The 23,000-nt window shown below is 36.1% G+C and overlaps 4 protein-coding genes across 8 annotated transcripts; 1 reads left to right on the top strand and 3 right to left on the bottom strand.

The window, feature by feature from the left end:
• Positions 1-1,278: 1,278 nt before the first annotated feature.
• Positions 1,279-3,099, bottom strand: LOC110911313 (pectinesterase). The gene has a single exon (XM_022155916.1). It carries the CDS (start codon positions 3,097-3,099, stop codon positions 1,279-1,281), a length of 1,821 nt encoding a protein of 606 aa, XP_022011608.1.
• Positions 3,100-5,776: 2,677 nt separating this feature from the next.
• LOC110909945 lies at positions 5,777-8,912 on the top strand. The gene is made up of 2 exons (XM_022154664.2): positions 5,777-5,905; positions 6,538-8,912. The coding sequence occupies exon 2, from the start codon at positions 6,649-6,651 to the stop codon at positions 8,617-8,619; it is 1,971 nt and encodes a 656-aa protein (XP_022010356.1). The 5' UTR covers positions 5,777-5,905; positions 6,538-6,648; the 3' UTR covers positions 8,620-8,912.
• A 962-nt stretch (positions 8,913-9,874) lies between these two features.
• On the bottom strand, positions 9,875-11,951 carry LOC110909947 (putative F-box protein At1g47790). Of its 2 annotated transcripts, none has more exons than XM_022154668.2 (2): positions 10,576-11,951; positions 9,875-10,105 (listed from the first exon to the last, which is right to left on the bottom strand). In XM_022154668.2, the coding sequence occupies exons 1-2, from the start codon at positions 11,780-11,782 to the stop codon at positions 10,092-10,094; spliced, it is 1,221 nt and encodes a 406-aa protein (XP_022010360.1). In that variant the 5' UTR covers positions 11,783-11,951; the 3' UTR covers positions 9,875-10,091. The 2 variants fall into 2 exon arrangements, with proteins under 2 accessions (XP_022010360.1, XP_022010359.1); XM_022154667.2 differs by having other exon boundaries at positions 9,875-10,109; positions 10,576-11,947.
• Positions 11,952-12,858: 907 nt separating this feature from the next.
• On the bottom strand, positions 12,859-20,130 carry LOC110909948 (F-box/kelch-repeat protein At3g23880). Of its 4 annotated transcripts, none has more exons than XM_022154672.2 (2): positions 18,786-20,130; positions 12,859-13,262 (listed from the first exon to the last, which is right to left on the bottom strand). In XM_022154672.2, the coding sequence occupies exons 1-2, from the start codon at positions 19,989-19,991 to the stop codon at positions 13,257-13,259; spliced, it is 1,212 nt and encodes a 403-aa protein (XP_022010364.1). In that variant the 5' UTR covers positions 19,992-20,130; the 3' UTR covers positions 12,859-13,256. The 4 variants fall into 4 exon arrangements, with proteins under 4 accessions (XP_022010364.1, XP_022010362.1, XP_022010361.1 ...); XM_022154670.2 differs by lacking the exon at positions 18,786-20,130 and adding an exon at positions 14,473-15,968; XM_022154669.2 differs by lacking the exons at positions 12,859-13,262; positions 18,786-20,130 and adding exons at positions 13,269-13,502; positions 14,473-15,968.
• Positions 20,131-23,000: the final 2,870 nt, after the last annotated feature.

Here is a 23,000-nt window from a genome sequence, read left to right as displayed (position 1 = left end):
CGTTTGTAGTTGCAATGTTGATACTTGATACTATCCTATATAATATTAGAGTAATATATATGTCCTAAAATTTAGTTTACAAATCTTGTTCTTGTATACTAGTCATGAATCTATCAACAAACTGTTGGCATTTAACCTTGGCATCATAATCATTATTTAGTTTATAAGCTAAGTGTTTTGTAGCATTTGTATCATTATTTTAGCATAAGTATTGGCGGTTATATTGTAACCAATATAACCGATGATTTGAAGGGACACAACCCTTCACTCCTTATAAGTTATAAATACCTTTGTATATGGCTTTAAACGAACCGAACGATTGTTCTTGTTCGTTTGTTAAGAAAAATATATGTGTTTACGAACTGTTCATGAATACTTAACGAATAATATTTTATTGTGTTCGTTTGTTATGGAAATGAACGTGTTTGTGTTCGTTTGTTCATTTTAGGCAATGAACGAAAACGAACCTTGATGAACACAAATGGAAATAAACGAACACAAAATTTTATTTGTCGGAATTTTGAAGTATTTATATAAAATATAAAAACTAATACACTAATTAACTATCTAACACAATCGAACATAAATGAACACGTTACCGAACAATCACAAACATAAATGAACGAACGCGATCTCTGTTCATGTTCGTTTGTTTAATACACAAACAAACACAAACAAACTTCCTGTCAAACGGGAAAGTAAAACTCCACTTGTGTATGTGTCATCTGAAAGTAATGTATGTATGCATGCCTGTTTAGTGTATACTAAAAGTTTAAAACTCTACAAGTTCATTTTTCAATTTCAAATTTGTGTGTTGATCAAAACTTAAAGATTCAAGTGGGATCAATCTTCATCGCCTCCGATCTTAGAATTATACAAACAACATCCCCTACTCGTACTAGACGCCCATCGAAAACATCTTTATACTAAAGTAACATAATCTAATAGTGCACGAGTGTGGATCCGTTTAAATACAAATACATATAAGCGTTTAATACAAAACTAATTTTAGTGGACTACGGGAGAGGGAGAAAAAAGAGTCTTATATACGATTACATTATCACAGCTAAAACAATATATACAAATGTTTACAATTATCAGATATTCAAAATTAGTTGCATAACAACCCTCTATATTTAATTTATATTCCAATTTACAAATATTACAATATTGTTACACACTCATGTGATGTTTTTTTAATGATTTGAAGGGACAATCATATATGTACTCATATATTACATCAATCAATTGAAACAATTAATAGCATTGAATAAACACTTAAACCTTAAGATTAACAGGAACACCAGCCTTAGGTAACCAAGATCCTGCATCTAAGAACTTTTCGGCACAATATATTGTGGCGTTTCCCTCGTCCTTGATAACCTCAAAACCCGACCAGTCAACCCTGTGATCCGTGTTTGACCCGGGTCCCTTGTTGGCATACTCCCTAAACGTACACGTCTCATAGTTATCCTTCCCCTCGGGCGAATCCCATTTGGTCCATCCTTCGGGTTGTATCACGTCACCGATCTCCGACTTCATCACCACCACTTTCGCCTTCGGCTTCCACGGACGTCCGAGATAGCTTTTCGTGACCCCATTCGCCTCGGGGGCCGCCATAATTTGGCTGTTTTGAAACACTACACCTGCTGCCTCCTCACACTTCATCATTCCATCGGCCGCGATCGTGTTGGTTTGACCGTTTTCGGGTTTTCGGATAAAAATCTTTGTATCTTGAAAGAAAGCCCGACCGCTTCCGAATATGAAGTCGACGGTTCCTAATACGACGCAGTTTTTATAAAACTGATCATGGGTGTGGTAGTATAGCGTGCCTTGATACCCTTCGAAGGTACAATCGACCATGATCGTGTGCGGTGAAAGAGATCGAAATGCGACCGCTTGTTGCCCCTGTGGCCCGATTGTGTTGCTGAACCCGACCTTTCGGGCCATGAACCGTTCACCTTCGGCAACAAATGTTGCGGTGTTGGAGGGTGCAATATGTGTCAACCCATGGTTCAATTGTCCGGTAATAATTGTTTTGTCACAACCATCACCATACATATAAACATTGTGTTGTTGCCTATTGACAATGATTTGACCCTCATCATACACACCACTTTTGATGTAAATAATGAACCTTCCTTTGAGATCTAGTGGATAGGCAGCTAATGCCTCTTTGATGGTTTTGAATTGACCACTTCCATCTTGGGCCACAATCACATTGGGCTTGACCGTTATTTCAAGCGGTGGTGGTTCAAGCGATTTGAAATACTCTTGACCGGTGAGTTTGGGTTCGGGTTCATGACTTTTTTTATCTTCGTCTTCATCTTCATCTTCATCTTCATCTTCGTCGCCTCCAAGAAGCCTACGGTCACCAACCGGGACCCACGATGGGAATCCGTGTTGCTCGATGACTTGACCCTCATCGAGCAGCCTACGGTGACCGGCTGACGAGGCTTTGTCATCACACACATCCATACCAAAACCCTTAAGGATCTTAGCCACATTATAAATGATCTTTTGGGAATTGTATGTATGTTTGTTGGCTTTTTCTAGCCTCTTTGTCATGTCTTTTTTAAGTTTTTCGTCTTTGATCTCGTCGACACATGTTGTTTGGTATGCGCGAACCGCGGTTAGCCAAACAAGGATTTGATCAACTTGTTTTGGTAGAGTCTTGGTTTTTGTCTTGTGTGCAACTTTAAGAACATGTTGGAGGTCCTCTATCCCGAATCCCAAATATTTCTCGCAGTTTTTGAGGTCTTCGCGCGCGTGCTTTGCATAGCCGTCGGTTCGACCATTTAAATCCTTCCGCATAGAGGAAGACTTTCCAATGGTCTTTTGGAGTTCCGAAATGGTTTTATGAAATGTAGCAAAAAGGTAGTCCTTTTTGGTAGCCGAAGTGTTCTTAGCCACCTCGGCTAACCCATCATAACACGCCTCTTTGTACTCGGTCGGTTTGCACATGGTTTTAAGTGCCTTAGTGTTCATCAAATGAATATCTTCCAATTCTCCATCTTGAGCGACGAAAGCAACGATAATAAGGATAAAAGCAATCGACAAGCCTAACGACAACACGGACGCAATTAGTTCATTAGCCATTATATACAAAACGCTATGAATGGACTAAAATAAGATAATGTTTGCTTGTTCTTGGTTATTGTTTTTCCAAGAACAAGCAAACACGTAGAGACGGAGATCGAGATTGAGGCTATGTTAACCACTGCTCTATCTCTATCTCCTATCCTCTATTATGTATTTATATATGGATTTGAGAATGAAAATCTAAGTGAAATATGTTTGAATTCATATATAAATATTTTTCTTTCTAAAAATAGGTTTGACAATCCTATTCTTTAGTTTTCATGAAATATTCAACATCCATCCATCTCCCCTCGCATTTCACGGTCAACCCTTTACTATTTTGAGATCCTTTATCTCTTTGTGAAAAGATGTATAATTTCACAAAATATTTAAAAACCAAAGAAAATACAATAACAAAGGTGCTTGAGACCAGCTTGGAAAAAAGCTCAAATCAAGTCGAGCTTAAATGAGCCTGGGTTTAGTTATCGAGCTTGAGTTGGCTCACAAGCCTAAACAAGCATGTTATTAATTAATAAATAATAAACGAGCCGAGTCCGATTTGAGTTTGAGACTGAAAAACCACTCACGAGCCGAATCCAAGTTTAGAAATAGAGCGCAAACAAGTCGAGCTCAAGTTCTATGTACTCGAGTGGAAACAAATCATGAAAAACAAGTAAATCAATATGTTTTTCTCTCAATTTCCATGACTATTTTGTTTAACGTATTTCCATGTTGTATATATTAGTATAAAAGATAGCTAGATTTACGATTTTCTCTTATAAAAAACATGCATCGTATTAGATTGCATCCTTAAAAGTTGTAGATGTAATTTTTGTAAGGGATGAGCTTGGTACTCAACTGGTACTAGATCCGAAAAACAACAATAATGAGTATCAGTATCGAAAATAATCGGTATGGTAGGTCACTAGTATTTACCGGTAAATCAACTAAAATATTGGTACCGTACCGGTCCTGAAAAACGAAAAAAATAGGTGCCGATACCGAAAATGATTAGTACGATACGATAGCGATTCAACTGATACCCGAAACCAAATGCTTCTCGCTACTTTCTACATTTTAAAATGATTGATGCGGATGTATTAGTAAAGATAACAAAAGATGTTAAATACATCAATGCATTGCTGATGTTTTTTTTAACGGCCAATAAATTAATCCCGAACACTCTCGGGGCACCCACTGTACAAACGGAGTACTCCGAGAGTAACCCGAGTCATCCACCACCAATTTTGGGGAAAATCCGGTAACCTACCCGCCCGTAGGCACGACAGTAAAATTACCGGCAAAACCCGTTTGGCTTAAGTGAACCCAGGTTACCCTAGGTCTCCTATCACTGCCCACTAGTGCCTCACTCCTTTTTGCACCAAATGAGAATTGAACTTCTCTACAACGTGATCTCCAAGCACATGTTTAAATTATTATTATTATTATTAAAAAAATTATTTTTAAATTTTAATTTCTATTACCATGAGAATACGAAATTGGTTTTTGCTTTTATATGATATGATATTTTTATTTGTTATTCATTTTTAACATATCTTTTTGTATTTATGTAAAATGCAGGATGTTAAGAGCAATGACAAAGTACTAATTTGGCGAGACTTAATTAAGTATCCTATTTGTTAAAATGATTAGGTTCTAAATTTATTTAGTTTCTCTATAGTTATGTTCTTGTTAATTCGAAATCGAGGTATAAAATGGGTTTATAAATTTGATATTTGAAAAAAGACCAGAGTTTTACGTCGCTTTTAGCTTTTAAATGGTTAAGCCGACACTGGTTATCAAATATGTAAAATTTCGTGTCTTGAAAACTACAAACTTGTCCTATTTTTTATTTATAGGTTACAAGCAAGGGTGTAGCTTTGTGGAGGCGGGAGGGGGTGTCCGACCCCCGAACTTTTCACTTATTAGTGGAGAGTATGAAGTTTTCGTATATAAATTTTTGGGTATAAATTTGATATTTTCCACATATTTACTTTATATTTGTTTATCAACATTATTTTCTTAGAGAGTTTATGTGTTCATATATCTTATAAACTATAATATAATTACTAGCTTCGATGTTTACTTGATCTGGACTCATCTCTTTTTAGTCTGTGGAGTTTTTGTTTGTTAACTTGAGTCTTTCGTAGTTTCTAATTTTCTTTTGAGATTTGGTTATTCAACATTTTAACTAAGGGTTTTGTCTGTTTAGTTGTTTTGGATTACTACATTCGTTTTGTGAAATTTAGTGTAAAATAACTTAAGTTCCAATTGTTATAAATGCAAGGTTGTGTGCTTATATGGTATTCCTCTATATTAATTAGTAACTTAGTTATGAGTTTTGATTTTACTATTCAACTTTGTATAAGTAGCTATGCTATTTGTACTCACCTTCAATGCACGACTTTGTTTTGCCATGTGTGTTGTTTACTCTCTGTCTCTTTCCATGTGTGAGGTGTGCTAGGAACATCAAGTTAATACCTCCCTTCATGTGTTGTTTTTTATTGGTTCTATTTAAATCTACGTTTTGATGTAAGTTTCATTTAAAACAGAATTGCATGAGATAATATACAAGTCATCAGCTTAGACAAACACGTCATTGAAGATTTTTTAGTTCTTTTTATTTCCTTTTTACGTGGGTTTTCTTACCGCTCAAGTTACTTAATCCTTTTTACGTTTCGGTCAAACTTTGACAGTTAACACGCCACTACATGTGTGGATGGTTCAACATTTTTATGTTTTTTTTTTTATAAATTAGTTGATCCCGTGGTAATACGCGAATCCTAATAATAGAAAGAAAACAAGTGCAATTTGAATTCTCCTACTAAGACCCCCCGTAACGGGGCGTTTTTTTTAAAAAAAATTTGCAAAAAAACGCCGGATAACGCCGGAACCCCCATTACATGGGGCGTTTCCGGGCGTTTTTTTTGAAAAAAAATGGTGGTGGCGTGGTTTTAAAAACGCTGAACAATGGTTTGAATGCCCAATCAATTGAGGACATGTGGGTTTAGAGAGAGAGATGGGGTTGTGGCCGGATTTTTTGGCCGGATTTTTGGCCGGATTTTTGGCCGGATTTTCTGGGTTTGCAGGGTTTGCAGAAGGGAAGAAGAATGGGAATGAAGAAGAAGAAAGGTTTTTTTTTAAAACTTTGATATTGACACTTAGGCCCCTATACTTTTAAACTTTATTATTTTCTGTATTTTTATTTTACTTTCTGTTTTTTATTTTCTGTATTTTTATTTTCTTTATTTTTAAGTTCTGTTTTTAATATTTTAGTATTGTATTTTTTTATGTTTTAAATTAAAAAAAATAATTAGGAAATGATTGCATGGGCATTATTTGAATAATGCCCCACTACACCATTTTATGGTATAATGCCCCTTGCTGACTGGGCTGCCACATGGCGCAAAACGCCCCATGGAGGGGGCATTATAATGTTTAACCATTACGCATGGTCTAACAGCAGTACACACTCCTCACTTGTCTACACTATCTTTATCCTGTACATATCTTCTTCATCTTCTCCAATCTCTTCTCAACCATTATCCACCATCATCTACACCACAAATGGAAAACCCTAAAGGCACCATCGTCTTCACCACCGTCGGCCGCCCACACTACGGCTTCGACATCTTCTCCACTCCACTACCTCCCACTCTCACCGACTTCTCCTCCTCTCCTCCCACCGAACACCGCCTCACCGACGGCGTTTCCATCAACTTCAACGCTCAGTTCGTCGGAACCGACGATAACCCCCGCAGCATCGTCTACGTATCCGAGAGAACCGGTTCACCTAAAATCTACCTAGATTCGGACCTCTTACCTTCTGCTCCGGCGAGCCTGTTTCACGACCGTCCGATCATCAAAAACAACCGTCTGTTCTTCATATCAGCTCACGAGCCGCCGGATTCACCGTTCAAAAGCTGGTCTGCACTTTACACTATTGAATTGAACGGTTCCGGTGACGGTAAGGTAACTCGATTGACGACGTATGGATGTGTTGATTACAGTCCGTCAGTTTCTCAATCCGGTGAACTAATCGCCGTCGCATCGTACGGTTCTCGGCGTTGGAACGGTGAGTTTCATCATCTGGAAACGGATATTGTTGTTTTCCGGAGAACTGATCCGAATAAGCGGTGGAGCGTTTGTTCGCTAGGCGGCTGGCCTACGTTTTCTGGCGAGAGTACTATCTACTTCCACCGGCAAGCAGACGACGGTTGGTGGAGCATTTTTGTTGTAGATTTACCGTCAGGTTTTGACGTTCCGGTAACCGCTCCTCGACGCGTGACTCCTCCTGGTGTTCATTGTTTTACTCCGGCTGCTATGCATAACCGCCGTCAAATCGCCGTCGCGACACGGAGGAAGAGCGAAAACTACCGCCATATTGAGATCTACGATCTCGAATCAGAAACATTTTATCCGGTAACGAAGTTGTTAAACCAGAACTTTCATCACTATAATCCGTTTGTTTCTCCTAACAGCGGTTATCTAGGTTATCACCGATTTAGAGGTGAAATTGAATCAAGTGACAGTGAGTGTGAGTCGATTGTTCCACACTTAAACCTAGTTTCATCTCCGATTAACGAGCTTCGAATGTTGAGACTAAACGTTGCATTTCCGTCGTTTTCACCTACCGGAGATCTAATCGCGTTCAATCCTGATTTTGATTCAAAAGCCGGTTTAGATATCGTGAAATCCGACGGTTCAAAGCGGTGGAGTTTGTTAAAAGGACGAACAACATTCTACAATTCATGGAGTCCAACGGAGAAGAACGTTATATTTACATCAATCGGACCGATATTCGACTCTGTTAAAGCTACGGTGCAAATCGCTAGGGTTTCGTTCGATCTAGAACAACTTGAAGATGATGTAATAGATGTAAAAGCTGAGATTAAGATACTTACAAGAGAAGAAACCGGCAACAATGCGTTTCCGTCATGTTCAGCTGACGGAAAACGGTTAGTGTTCAGATCTGGACGGTCAGGACACAAAAACCTCTACATATTAGACGCTGTTGACGGAGAGTTTAACGAACACGGAATCCGGCAAGTAACCTACGGTGATTGGATCGATACGATGCCGTGCTGGTCGCCGGACGGTAAGCTAATTGCGTTTTCTTCTAACCGGCATAATCCGACGAATGTTGATGCGTTTAGCATCTACGTAATGTGCTCCGACGGAAGTGACGTACGGCGGATCTATGTTGCCGGAGATGAAGGATCTGAGGAGGTGGATAGGGAGAGGATTAATCATGTGTGTTTTAGTGGCGACGGCGAGTGGTTATTGTTTACGGCGAATATTGGTGGAGTGACGGCGGATCCGGTGTCGGTGCCGAATCAGTTTCAGCCGTACGGTGATTTGTATGTGGTGAGGTTGGATGGTAGTGGCCTCCGGCGGCTGACGTGGAACGGTTATGAGAATGGAACTCCGGCGTGGTTTCCTGGTGAAAAGGAGTTGGGGTGTTTGGGGTTAAATAGTGTTGGGGAGAAGTTGTTGGGTCAGTTTGATGAACCGCTTTGGATCAGTTGTGATATTTAATGGGCTTTTGCAATGTTTTGAAAACCGGTTCAAACCGGTCTTTTATACCGGTTGAACCGTCCTTTCGAACCGCTTAAACTGTCTGGTACACCCGTTTGGACCATCCAATACACTTGATTAAACCGTTTCTAAGCCAAATCATATAAAAACCAGGTTCTAAAACATTGGGCTTTTGTGATTTTTGTTTATGGAAAATTTCAAATAAGTTATCTCATAAATGTGAGTTTTGTGTTCTTGTATATTTGTATTTGCATTTGGCCTCCATAAAACCTGAATAAAATTTGTTTTTTTTTTTTTTTTTGCAAAATAATTTGTTTTTTTTTATAAGTTTTAGTTTCGTGGGTTGGCGCCAATATAACAATAGTACCAACCTTCCTTGTAAAGACTAGCTTCAAGGAAGACATTTAGGTTTTTATTAACTTTATATATCACCTAATTGTTATTGTCGTTAATATCTTTTTATTGTGTCCTTAATATCTTTTTATTGTTAAGTTTAGTTTCATGAATGTTTTATTGTTTTGATTTGACAATAAATGTTGATTGCTTGTAAGAGGGGGTGGGGGTACCTACTTGGTATAAAAACCCTATCGCATCCTTTAAAAGTTTGATTAATCAAGGGTCCGCCACTAATTGAAAGTGATGCTTTCGATGAGTGTCACCATCATTTGGACAACGTCAAGTCGTCACCCTTATCCGTTCTCATATGAACAAGGAAGAACTAGTGGATGTCATCATTGTTATCACACTTATATTTTACACTTGTGAATGTCATTTTCTCATTCTTGGATACAACTTTAGTGATTTCATTATATTTTGTGGTTTCTCCACGTCGTCATACCAAATGTAGGCTTTTCGCTTTTAGTGTTCCGATTATCTAGACCATGGGAAACGATTCGATCAGTTGGATCTATGAATTTCATGCTCTATGAGAAATTTTCTAAGGTGCTCGACATCGAGGATGAAAATATTATGAATGTGAAAATACGAAAGAAGAGCTCAAGCAGAGGTTAGAAGACGAAAAATAAAGGAAAACTAGGAGGGGCAATGTTTATATTAGGCATATGGTCTTTACTCTTTGTGCATGGACTATTTGTCTTTACCTGTGTTCATGTTCGCTTGTTTAAGAAAGGAATTTGTTCATATTCATTCGTTAATTTTATAAACAAACATAAACAAGCACACATGAACATAAGTGAATACAAACAAACAAAAACAAGCATAAACGAAAACAAATGAACAAACAAACATATATGAATTTGAGGAAAAAAACACAACTTTTTCAGTCTCAAATAAATACGAAGTACTTGACATAACTATTCGCAAACACTTGACATATTTATCCCAAAATAAAGTCTCAAAATTCTAAGTTCTCCAAACAACTAAGCTTGAAGTTCTTCATATGAACTCCAATTCACCAACCATGATCTTTGATTCACCATTCATTCATGCATCCAATTCACCAACCATACTCTTTAGATTGTATATCCTATCTAACATAGCCAAACAGAATGATTCAAAAGCAAGAAATATTCCAACTTCACTGGTGATTAAAAAAAAGAAAGATTCAAAAGCAAGAAATATTCCAAATTCACAATGATGATATAAGAAATTATCATTAGCCATTTAAATAAGAAGCTTAAATTTACCAATATGAAATATAGATGACCTGAAAGCTTAGGTATAAGGTAAAACATATTAATATAGATGAATTTTCCTGCGAGTTAAGAATGACAAGTATGTTTATTCTAGTTATACACAAAATGCATACGGTTTAGTCAAAATACGTAATAGAACTAGAATATCTAAAGTTCAGTTTTTGGTAACATGGGGTGATTGATGAACATACCAAATATGCAGTGATGTATTTTATAAAAAACAAATTATCTTGAAATTTGAAGATCATCTAATGTTGCATGTATAAAGTATGAGAAGTGTTTTCAAGCTATTGTTTTATACCTTCAAAAGCCTTCAGTTCTTGGCACTCCTCTTTGAAACTTCCAATATAGAGTATACCTTTGTCAAAAAGCATAAATGATGGGTGGTCAAGCAGCAGTAGTGTTTCCATGTAAGAATGCGCATAAAAAAAACCTCCTTCATCAATCCCAAGTAATATGTCAAGGTTACTGATCTCTTTTGAGATGGGCTCATAAACAACACGCCATGACGATTCCCCGTCATGTTTTGTAACTTCTATTACAAGTTCACCACTCCTCGTAAATTCTACTACGCGATTTATCGTTGCATCTGGTAGGTGAATAGTGTATGACTTTGTAAATGATTTTGGTACACCATCCTCCATCATCCATACACTGTAAACTCGATTATCAACATCGGCACTATGTTCAACCAAAACAAGAGACTCCCTTAGATTATATAAGTGCAAATCCCACATAGACCCGTGGTATACAAACCTATCCGGGAGGTTTACTTCTCCAAATTCTTCACTTGTCATATCAAATGAAATAATCATATTATAAGCTAGAGTTTGAGCATCAACGGTACTCCTATCAATAGCAAGCCCATAAAAAACCCCATCTACACAAACCCCACCTGCAGATAGTCTATTTTTAAAAACAATCGATTTACGAGGGAGATTGCTATTCAGACTTCTCCACTCCCCGGTACTTAACGTAAAAACCTCAACTTGCCAAGGGATGCTAGTTACGCTTTCCATATCCACAAAACTTCTAATATATCTAATCTTGACAACCTTCGGGTCACTCATCTCGCGACAAACGCCAAACCCGAGCTCGGTGTTAAACATCTTAGCATCTACCACATTAGGCACAACAACACCAACAGCTTTTCTAATCGAAGGATTCCAAATAACAAGTTTTCCGTCGTTATACAAACAGAACAAGCCATGAGAAGTGCCTATTGTCCTATAAGGGTTAAGCATGTTAACCAACGGAGGAAGAGTCACAGATGCTCTCTGTTCAGGGAAAGTATTATCATCAACGATAGAAACGTATTTTGGCTCGGAACCATATCGATGATTACACACAAGTAGATGTTGGTGTTGGGACCTGTAATGAGTGATGAAATTGGAGCTATCGAAGAGAGATTTCCATGATTTGGAGACTGATCGGAATCGAATGAGTGATTTTACTGGAAGCCGTTTGATGATTTCCTCTTGAATCTCGAAAGGCACGTTGTCTGACATCTTGATTTTGATTACCAACTCACGTTATCAGTTGCTAAGGTTTCCAAGCGAATGGAAGATTTGGGGATTTTTGCACTAATGGAGTGGAGGCAATTTAGAGGTGCACAAAACGTGTTTTTTTATTTAGCACCGGAACCGGGTCTGATTTGGGTCAACAAAGTCAACAACCGATTCCTGTAGGGTAGGAACCGGTTCCAATAACGTTTGGGTTTTTACCGGGTTTGGCAAGGTTTTTTTTGGGTTCCAGTTGGTTGAGGTACGGGTTTTGACCGGGTAGAGTAGGAACCGGTTCAAGTGGTTCTGGTTTGGTTCTTTTTTCTTCGATCGGGTCTGAAACATACCCACGGTTCGGGTAGGGTAAGAACTAGTTATGGATCCGGTGTTTTTGGTTGGTGAAGACGTTAATCTTGAATTAAAGAGATAAAAATAAGTTATAGATAATTACGGTGAATTATTTATTAAGTCTTTATATGGATAATTGTTAGATTTAATTAGATAGGTTTATCTAGTTGACTATTTATTTATTTAGAGTAAATTACGATTTTGACCTATGTGGTTATATCACTTTTACCATTTTAGCCCAAAAAAGAATATTTTAACATCTAAGCCTCCAACGTCTTTTTTTCTAACCATTTTGGCCCCTAACACTAACCTCATCCATTTACTTTTAGGGGCCAAAAGGGTTAGAAAAAAAGACGTTGAGGGCCAAAGGGTAAGAAAAAAAGACGTTAGGGGCTCAGATGTTAAAAAATTCCTTTTTGGGCTAAAATGGTAAAAGTGATATAACCACAGAGGCCAAAATCGTAATTTACTCATTTATTTATTTAACAGAGTTTGAGTCGGGTTAGGACTATAACAAGTTTAGTATAAATAGAGGGATAGGGTCATTTGTGTGCTCTCATTGTTTAATAATAAAAAAGAGTCGAACATTTTGTTCAATCCCGTGTTTTAGTGTTCGATCAAGGACCTGATTTCCAACACTCGGGTCCGGGTCCAAGTTGTATGACCATCTATTTTTTTTAAGATCGTGTTATTAGTAGTATGTACTGGTAACCGAAACACAAACGTACATGCTATGGGAGAAAAATATTTGGATTAGTGCCCGCAATGCGTGCGAGGCAAAGACTAGTAGCATATACAAATAACTAGTAGCATATACAAATAACTAGAGCTATAAATGAAATGTAAACAAACACAAATGAACGTTAACAACGAACATATATTAATTTAACAATTATACCAACCATAATCTTTGGACCACATATCCTATCTGACTTGGCCAAACTTTCAAATCTTTTCCCATTGTATCCATCATCCATTACAGGTTTTGTAAATGTAGATTGTTTAAACACTTCATCTGCATAATTATTTACACCAACACCATTTTGACTACTAGACTCCATTTGCCATCAAGCTTGATCACTGCTATTATTCATCTGTTGATCTACTGGTGGTAGCAACTACATACTGAACTCTATTCCTGAAATATACATTTTTTTTTTGTGGCAAAAGTGATATCAGCGAATCCATCACCAAGAATTATTACAAATTCACAGGCGATGACCAAAAAGAAAGGTAGATAGCTTAAATAACAGGTGTCTTGGTTTCAAAAGCGTTTGGCGATCCCAAGCGTTTTGATTCCAAAAGTCGATGCGTGATGGGTGTGCAACCGTGCATCAGTATATGCAAGGCGTTCTTTATAAAAAGAATCTAACTTTACCTTGAAAACAACACAAGATGGATCATAAATGCATCATTAACTTGGAACAAAAGAATACCGAATACACACCACAATCACAAAAAAAAAAAAAAAAAAAAAAAAAAAAAAAAAAACCTAACAGAGATCTTGCAATCAGAACATAGTTTGTGACAACAAGGACAACTAAATCGATGATAGTATACTTTTTTTCAATAAGCTAAAGTAACACCCTTCCGTGTTAAAGAATGTAAGCATTTTTGCAAACAAATCGCCTATGTGATCATCACTATTGCAGAAATCGGCCTAGGCGGCCGATTAATCGGCGCCTAGGCGCTAGGCGGTCACTTACTGCCTAATTTTGAGCTAGGCGGTCAATTAATCGGTCATGGTCAAAAATCGGTCAAAATCGGTCCTAGGCGGTCAAAAATCGGATTAATCGGACAATATTAGTCGGTCAAAATCGGTCCTAGGCTGTCCTAGGCTGTCAAAATTGGTCAAAATCGGTCAAAATCGAACCATACTATCTGAAACTTGAAGTATTTATGTGAATTTTGAAGTATTATTTTTATATTATTGGGTATATATATATATATATATAATTTGGAAAAAATACATACAAAAATCCCATTCCGATTAATCCCGATTAATCCCTAGGCTGTACCTCACCGCCCGACTAGCGCCTAGCACCTTCTACAACATTGGTGATCATCATAATGGCATCGAGGTATTTATTCAGTCACTTTACGACAACTAACACATATAATATGAGGTTTATTCTAGTTATACACAAAGAGCATGCGGTTGAACAAATATTTTGTGATAAAATAAAACTAGAATAACTAAAATTCAGTTTTTGAAACATGGGGTGATTTAAGATCATACCAAATATGCAGTAATATATGTTACGAAACCAAATCATCTTTAAATTTGAAGATCATCTAGGGTTGCATAAATAAAGTACAATAAGTGTTTTCAAGCTATTGCTTTATACCTTGCTTGTATGACTCAAAAGCCATCTGCTCTTAGCTCTCCATTCGAATTTTTCAACGTAGCGTTTCCCATTGTCAAAAATCGTTAAAGATGGTTGATCAAGCAGAAGTAGTGTTTCCATATAGGAATGCACATAAATTTGACCTACATCATTAGGCCCACGTGATATCCCCAAGTTACTAATGCGTTTTAAGTTAGGTTCATAAACAACAAGGGATTTTGCTTTCCAATCATCTTCCATAACTTCCATTACAAGTTCACCACTCTTCCTAATTTCATGTACGCCTATTATTCTTGCATATGGTGCGTGAATAGTGTATAATTTTGTAAACAATTTTGGTACACCATCCTCCATCATCCAAACATCATAAATTAGATTATCGGTCCCGACAGCACTGCGTTCAACCAAAACCAGAGACTCCCTTAGATTATATATGGACAAATCCCACATAGGCCCGCGGTATACAAAACTATCCGGGAGGTTTACTTCTCTAAATTCTTCACTTGTCATGTCAAATGAAATAATCATATTATAAGCTCGAATTTGAGCATCTACGGTACTCCTATCAGTAGCAAGCCAGTAATAAACCCCGTCTACACAAACCCCATCTCCGCTTCCAAAAATAATCGATTTACGAGGGAGATTGCTGCTATTCGGACTTCTCCACACCCCCGTGCTTAACATAAAAATCTCAACTTGCCAAGGGATGCTACTTACACTTTCCATATCCGCAAACTTATCAATATATCTAATCTTGACAATCTTCGGGTCACTCGTCTCACGACAAACCCCAAACCCGAGCACGGTTTGAAACATCTTATCATCTACGACATTAGGCACAACAACAGCAACAGCTTTTGTAATCAAAGGATTCCAAATAACAAGTTTTCCGTCGCTATACAAACACAACAAGTCATGCGAACTACCTACTTTTTTAAAACGTTTAAGCATCTTAACGAACAGAGGAAGAGTGAGGGGGACTCTCTGTTGCGGGAAAGTGTTGTCATCAATGATTGAAACGCAATTAGGATGATCAACAGAGAGATAGTTATACACAAGTAGATGTTGCTGTTGGGACCTGTAAAGAGTGATAAATTTGGAGCTACCGATGAGAGATTTCCATGATTTGGAGACTGATCGGCAACGAATGAGTGATTTTACAGGGAGATGTTTGATGATTTCCTCTTGGATCTCGAAAGGCACGTTGTTTGACATCTTGATTTTGATTACGAACTCATGATATCAATTTCTAGGGTTTTCACGATTTGGGGATTTATTTCAGCACAGATGGAACAATAATTTGGGTTTGGCTTTGTCGGTTCAAAATTGATAAACTATATATAAAGTTAAAGATTAAATCAATTTGGGTTTGACTTTGGAGACATGACCCTGTTTTAGATGAGGAACGTAGAGAGCTGGTCGAACTGATGGGTGCTTTATCTACGGTCGTGTTAGCCAATAAGGAGGACGATTGGAGGTGGCTGTCAGATCCTGCGGGCTCGTTTTCTGTCAAATCGGCTAGGTCGATTCTCGATGAAGCAGCTGTCAACCGGAGTTTATTTGTAATGGAATAGTGTTCCTGGGTGCCGTTAAAATGTAATATTCTGGTATGGAGAGCCGAGATGAACCGTATCCCGACGTCGGACGCTCTTATTAGAAGGAATATTCAGATTGGGGATGGGTTGTGTCCGTTTTGTAAGGAGGTTATCGAGACTGCTGAACATATTTTTACTTCTTGCAATACGGCTGTTCAGTTGTGGCATAAAATCAGCCGTTGGTGTGGGCTAGCTCCGATCTTCGCCTTTTCTTTCAAGGACCTGCTGGAAATCCACTTGGATAGAAGTATTACGGCTAAAATCAGACCGGTTGTTCAAGGTGTTATTGTTACTGCGTGCTGGTGCATCTGGTCGGCCCGGAACAAGTCTATATTCTCAAGGGAAGACGTCAAGGTGGAGGTTATTTTCAGCGAAGTTAGATCGTTAGGGTATCTATGGTACAAAAATAGGATTAAGAACAACCCTATCTCGTGGTTGGATTGGTGTAAATTTGTTATTATGTAAATCGTTTGTTGTTTTCTGTTTTGGCCGCCCGGTTTTCGGGTTTGGTCGGTTCTAATGAAGTTTTCCTTTCAAAAAAAAATTTGGGTTTGACTTTGTCCGTTCAAAATTGATAAACTATATATAAAGTTAAAGATTAAATCAATTTGGGTTTGGCTTTCTCGGTTCAAAATTGATAACTCAAGTATGTTATTATATATAAAGTTAAAGATTAAATCAAAATTATTTCCATACTATAATTTACTAACATGTTTATGCTATAAGTTGTTGTATGTTATGCATGGGGAGTTTTTAAAAAAAAAAATTGATCTTCCATTTCTAACCCAAAGGTTTTTATTTTTGTATTTTAACCCATTGACTTTTACTTTTAACACAAAGGTTTTCATCTTATTAATTTTAACCCCAGCACTTTTTATTTTCAACTTTGGTCCCCCACACTTTTCATCTTTAGCAAGTTTTTCGTTTTAAATTTTGCGAGTTAACACGCCACAACGTGCATATGGGGTTCAACGTTTTTTTCGTCTGGTTTTACTTTTTTTTATTATTTTATTTTTACAAGCTTTTGCATTGTTGGTGGTCGCTGGCAGCGTGTGGCATTGGTGCAAATTGGCACGGTTTTACAAACGTTTTTAACGCATTAAGTTTTTTTTTACTAATAGTTTGTTTTGAGTTTACCCCTGTACTTCCTTTACTTAAAAAACTAATTTTTTACGTGCGTATATTTATGTATGTGTCGGTATAAATTCTATTTGTTCTACGTTTCGACGTAAACTTTTTCTGGAAACGAGTCAGGTCAAATACAATATATTTTCGTTTGAAAAAACATTGTTACGTGCATATTTTATGTACATTTTGGTATAAATTCAAGTTGTTCTACGATTGGACGTTAATTTTTTTGGGAAATGAGTTAAGTCAAATATAATATGTTGTCCTTCTTTTTGTGGATGTTTCGTAAATTTTGTTTCCAACCGAGTGGAGTCAAATTGTGGTTTCTTATTTTTTTCAAAAGCTTTAATTAATCCTTTTTGATTAAACGTGTCAATTTTTCCTTTATACCCGTTATGTTTTCTATGTATGAGTTGGATCACATATAATACGTTATGATTGTACAAAATAAACTCGATTTACTTTACGTTCTGATCTAATCGCAATGCTTATATATGGTACATTGAGTTCAATTGGATATGTCGAAACACACGTTTTCATATGGTTAACGCATCGCATAACGTTTGAATTAATTCATTCGATGTGTACGATGTACCCGCACCACAACGTGCGCGGGTGTTATTGCTAGTTTATGTTAATTATTAAAGTTAGCCACATATTAAATCTATTTTATATGATATAAATTTTAATCTATTTATGTGTTAATCTAGTGGTTGTGGCAACATACGTCCCGAACTCTATTCCTGAAATATATAATTTTTATTTTGTGGCAGAAGAGATATCAGTGAATCCAGCACCAAGAAATATTCCAAATTAACAGGTGATGACCATAAAGAAAGGTTCAAAAGCAAGAAACATTCCAAATTCACAATGATGGTATAGACTAAAGATATTATGAGCGAGCATTAACAAGAAGCTTAGAAACAAACACAAAAAAGAGATGAGCTAAAATCTTAGGTACTGCGCAAAATATATTAAGAGTTAATACTGTTTTCGTCCCTGTGGTTTGTCAAAAATCACTATTTCAGTCCATTAGTTTAAAAATTGCGATTTTAGTCCCTGTGGTTTCGCTTTCATAACCATTTCAGTCCCTGTGGTTTCACTTTCGTAACCATTTCAATCCATTATTCTGTTAAGTACAGGGACTGAAATGGTTACGAAAGTGAAACCATAGGGACTGAAATCGCAATTTTTAAACTAATGGACTGAAATAGTAATTTTTGACACAGTCTTTTACAACAAGAATGTTAATAGTGGGAGCTAAATCAATGATAATAGTTTTTCTTTTTTTTTTTTCAAAAAGCTAAAGTAACGCCATTTAGGTATTTATTCAGTCACTTTACGACAACTAACACATATAATATAATATGAGGTTTGTTCTAGTTATACACAAAAGGCATGCGCTTGAATAAAATATTGTAATATAAAAAAAATTATAATAACAAAAATTCAGTTTCTCGAAAACATGGGGTCATTGATGAGATACCAAATATGTAGTAATGTATGTTACGAAACCAAATCATCTCGAAATTCGAATCTAGAGTTGAATAAATAAAGTACGAGAAGTGTTTTCAAGCTATTGCTTTATACCTTACTTGTATGCTTCAAACTCCATCTGCTGTTTAGCTCTCCATTCCAATTTACAACGTAGCGATTACCGTTGTCAAAAATTGTAAATGATGGTTGATCAAGCAAAAGTAGCGTTTCCATATAGGAATGCACATAAATTTTACTTACATCATTAGCGCTATGCGATATACCCAAATTAGTTATGCGTTTTAAGTTAGGTTCATAAACAACAAGAGATCGCACTTCCCAATCATCTTCTATAACCTCCATTACAACTTCACCACTTTTCCTAAATCCATGCACACATGTTATTATTGCATCTGGCACATGAAAAGTGAATAATTTTGTAAATGATTTTGGTACACCATCCTCCATCATCCATACATCGTAAACTGGATTATTGAAATTGAATTCAACCAAAACAAGAGACTCCCTTAGACTATATATGTCCAAATCCCACATAGACACATGGTATACAAATCTATCCGGGAGGTTTACTTCTCTAAATTCTTCACTTGTCATATCAAATGACATAATCATAGTATAAGCTTCAGTTGCATCATCTACGGTACTCCTATCGGTAGCAAGCCAGTAATAAACCCCGTCTACACAAACCCCATCTTCAATTTGTCGATAACCAAAAACAATCGATTTACGAGGGAGATTGCTACTCAGACTTCTCCACTCCCCCGTACTTACCGTAAAAATCTCAACTTGCCAAGGGATGCTACTTACACCTTCCATATCAGTAAACCTATCCATATATCTAATCTTAACAATCTTAGGGTCCCTCGTCTCACGACAAACCCCAAACCCGAGCTCCGTGTTAAACATCTCATCATTATTAGGCACATTCACGACAACAGCTTTTGTAATCAAAGGATTCCAAATAACAACTTCTCCCTCTCTATACAAACACAACAAGCCATGAGAGCTGCCTATTTTCCTATAACGTCTAAGCATCTTAACGAACAGAGGAAGAGTCACGGAGACGCTATGTTGCGGGAAAGTGTAATCATCAACGATTGAAACACAATTACGATTATCAACAGATTGATAGTTATACACAAGAAGATGTTGCCGTTGGGACCTGTAATGAGTGATGAAATCGGAGCTATCGATGAGAGATTTCCATGATTTGGAGACTGATCGGAATCGAATGAGTGATTTTACTGGGAGGCGTTTGATGATTTCCTCTTGGATCTCAAAAGGCACGTTGTCTGACATCTTGATTGATTTTGATTACGAGCTCACCAGATCAATTTCTAGGGTTTCTAACAACGAGTGAACGTATGGAAGATTTGGGGATTTCTGCAACTGATAGTTTAAGATGTTAAGGCAATACGACACCGTATTCATTGAGTTTATTAAAAGGTCTGGGCCGGTCTTATCTTATATGAAATCTGGGTCGTCTTATTGGGCCGTCTTATACAGTTTCTGCTTTACTTACAAAATCTATATCTATACTATATAATAAAAGAAAGTTGTTTTGGGACACTTGTCATTTTCTCATTTAATTGATTAAAATTATTAATAATACTAAAAATAATAATATTTAATCTAAATTAATACAAATTATTATTATTAATAATATTTAATCAAATCTAAAATCTAATCTAATACAAATTTTTAGAGTAAATTCCTTTTTGAGTCCCTATGGTTTGTGTATTTTAACCATTTGAATCCAAAAAACAAATTTGTCTTGATTTGAGTCCCTGTGCTCTCTAATTTTAACCATTTGAGTCCCTGTGGTCTCTAATTTTAACCATTTGAATCCAAAAACCAAATATTTCTAATTTGTATGTTGTTTACGTTTTGGATTCAAATGGTTAAAATTAGAAATCACAAGGACTCAAATCAAGACAAGTTTGGTTTTTGCACAAATGATTAAAATGCACAAACCACATGGACTCAAAAAGAACTTTACTCAAATTTTTATTATCAATAATATTTAATCAAATTTCATAAGAATTCATACGAATTCCAAAGTTTATATTAACTTTCAAATAATTAAAAAAAATCCGCCTAATATCAAAAATGTTTATGTTATATTCGATTAATTAATTTGTTCAACAATCACTATTATCTTTATCATTCAGTACAATTAACCGATTTATTATAATACAACCTCCCACCTATTCAATCATATGATTTTTCAATCTTATATTAACTAAATAAATAAAGATTAATATTCAATCTTATCCTACTTTAAATATAAAAAAATCCGTTAGTTCAGATTAATATTCAGTCTTATCCTACTTTAAATATAAAAAAATCCGTTAGTTTTTTTAAATATAGTTTTTTTATTATTTGGTATATAAAATCATATTTATTCAACCCATGTAATACACGGGGGTTTTTTAAAAATATATTTTTTTTATTATTTGGTAAACAATGTTACATTTATTCAACCCGTGTAATAGAATGGTTTTAAAGATATAATTTTTTTTATTTGGTATATAATATTACATTTATTCAACCCGTACAATACATATGGTTCTTATAGATATAACTTATTTTATTATTTAATATATAATGTTTTATTATTTGGTATATAAAATTCATTTATTCAACCCGTGTAATACACGGGGTTATAACCTAGTTACTCAATAACAATTTCTAAATGTGTTATGAGCAAGGGGTGTTTGGTGTTGCGTTTTCAAAATAGATTAAGGGGGTGTTTGGTGTTGTGTTTTCAAAATAGATTAATAGGTTTTCAAATAGATTTTGCGTTTTGAAAAAGCATGTAGGTACATGTTCTCCAAAACTGTATTTTGGAGGCAGATAATCATTTTTTCATCCAAACACTTTTTTAGATTATTTATGTTTTACAAACGCAAAAATTAAATAATTACTTCAAAACGTAATCCCAAACACCCTATAAATATAATGGATGACTATCTGGTAAAAGCAATAGTTGGCATAATGGAACTATGATTTACATAACCTTAAATAAGTTTGATTGTACTTTAGTTTTGAGGACTTGGTTACTTCTATGGTGTTTGGGATCAAAAGACTATGTTTTGTGAAAATCAAATTTTCGTCGCATCTTGGTTTTGAGGTGTAACATTACGTAAGAAACAAACAGTCTTCCAAACTAAATGTGTTATGAGTAAACATAAAGTTAATACCATATACTTAATTTCTAAATAACGTTAACAAAAGTGAAAAAGTAAAGACCATTCAATATACACAAAAAAGAGCACAAACGGAAAAGGGAGAAGCATATATCCCTTTCCATACCTCTTTAAGTGCATATTTACAAAACCTAAAATCAAAATTCCATATATCTCATTCCTTATTGAGCCTTAATGTATTCACAAAAAACCTTTTCAAAGTTAACAAACCCTATTAAAAATTTATGTTGCGATCCAAGTTCCAAAAGCGACAACTGTTTAGTTTCTTTATTTTGGCTATCAGTTATCCGTTAAAAACTCGTTGTCAATTCTTCAAATCGGCTCAAAGCTTGCAGCTACCTTCATTCTAAATTCTTCATTATTCCATGTTTGAAATTGGAGCATTTGGAAGGCTCTCAATGAACTTGTTTTCTCAAACAAGGCGATCTCAATTTCTAGTTTGATTGAACAAATTATGTCCGGTGGGTATTTGTGGGTGAAAAGTCGTTCTAAATTGCAGCCCCTAAACCAAAACAACTGAAGAAGTATTAGCTTTCCAAGTCTAATTTTGTTTGTTTTGGTGTTTTTTTATATCTAGTTCCTTGCTAGTTCCAGTATTTACATAAAATTTTACCACGATTCAAAAGAAAAAAAATTCTAAAACACCATGGCTCCACTTGACGTCCCAAAAAAAATCACCCATAAAGATCAAACCAACCCACTTGTTGATAAAGTCAATTGGATTCCATATTGGGCTAGTCAAACTAATTTCATACTAACTACACTACGATGTAATATCTTATTGCCTCTAGAGGTCGGCATAAAACACGGGCTCGGAACCGACCAAAAATACCCGACTTCAAACCGGTTCCTACCCTATCTGAACCGCGGGTACATGCCAGTTCCAGATTTGGACAAAGAAAAAACAACCAAACTGGAACCATCAGAACCGATTCCTACTTTACCCGTCAAAACCCGGACCTGTACTGACCAAACAAAAAAAGAGTAAAACGAACAAACCGGTCAAAACCCGATAAAACCGATCCCTACCCGGAGTCGGTTTTTGACCAAAACCGAAACCGGTTCCCGTTCTTTAAATTCCAATTTTTCCCCTTTAATT

This window comes from Helianthus annuus, chromosome 15 (genome assembly GCF_002127325.2).
Source record: "Helianthus annuus cultivar XRQ/B chromosome 15, HanXRQr2.0-SUNRISE, whole genome shotgun sequence".
Taxonomy (NCBI): Eukaryota; Viridiplantae; Streptophyta; class Magnoliopsida; order Asterales; family Asteraceae; genus Helianthus; species Helianthus annuus.
Note: the sequence above shows the minus strand (reverse complement) of the source record. Positions and strands in the feature narration are given on the sequence as shown.

Bases quoted from the DNA above. Each gene is read 5' to 3' on its own strand.
- LOC110911313 (XM_022155916.1), bottom strand. From the start codon at position 3,099: ATGGCTAATGAACTAATTGCGTCCGTGTTGTCGTTAGGCTTGTCGATT.
- LOC110909945 (XM_022154664.2), top strand. From the start codon at position 6,649: ATGGAAAACCCTAAAGGCACCATCGTCTTCACCACCGTCGGCCGCCCA.
- LOC110909947 (XM_022154667.2), bottom strand. From the start codon at position 11,782: ATGTCAGACAACGTGCCTTTCGAGATTCAAGAGGAAATCATCAAACGG. The intron at 10,110-10,575 runs GTATAAAACAAT...TGGCTATGTTAG, and splicing joins AGAACTGAAGGCTTTTGAAG to ATAGGATATACAATCTAAAG.
- LOC110909948 (XM_022154669.2), bottom strand. From the start codon at position 15,687: ATGTCAAACAACGTGCCTTTCGAGATCCAAGAGGAAATCATCAAACAT. The intron at 13,503-14,472 runs GTATAAAGCAAT...GTTGTTTTCAAG, and splicing joins TTTTGAGTCATACAAGCAAG to GTAAAGTTAGATTCTTTTTA.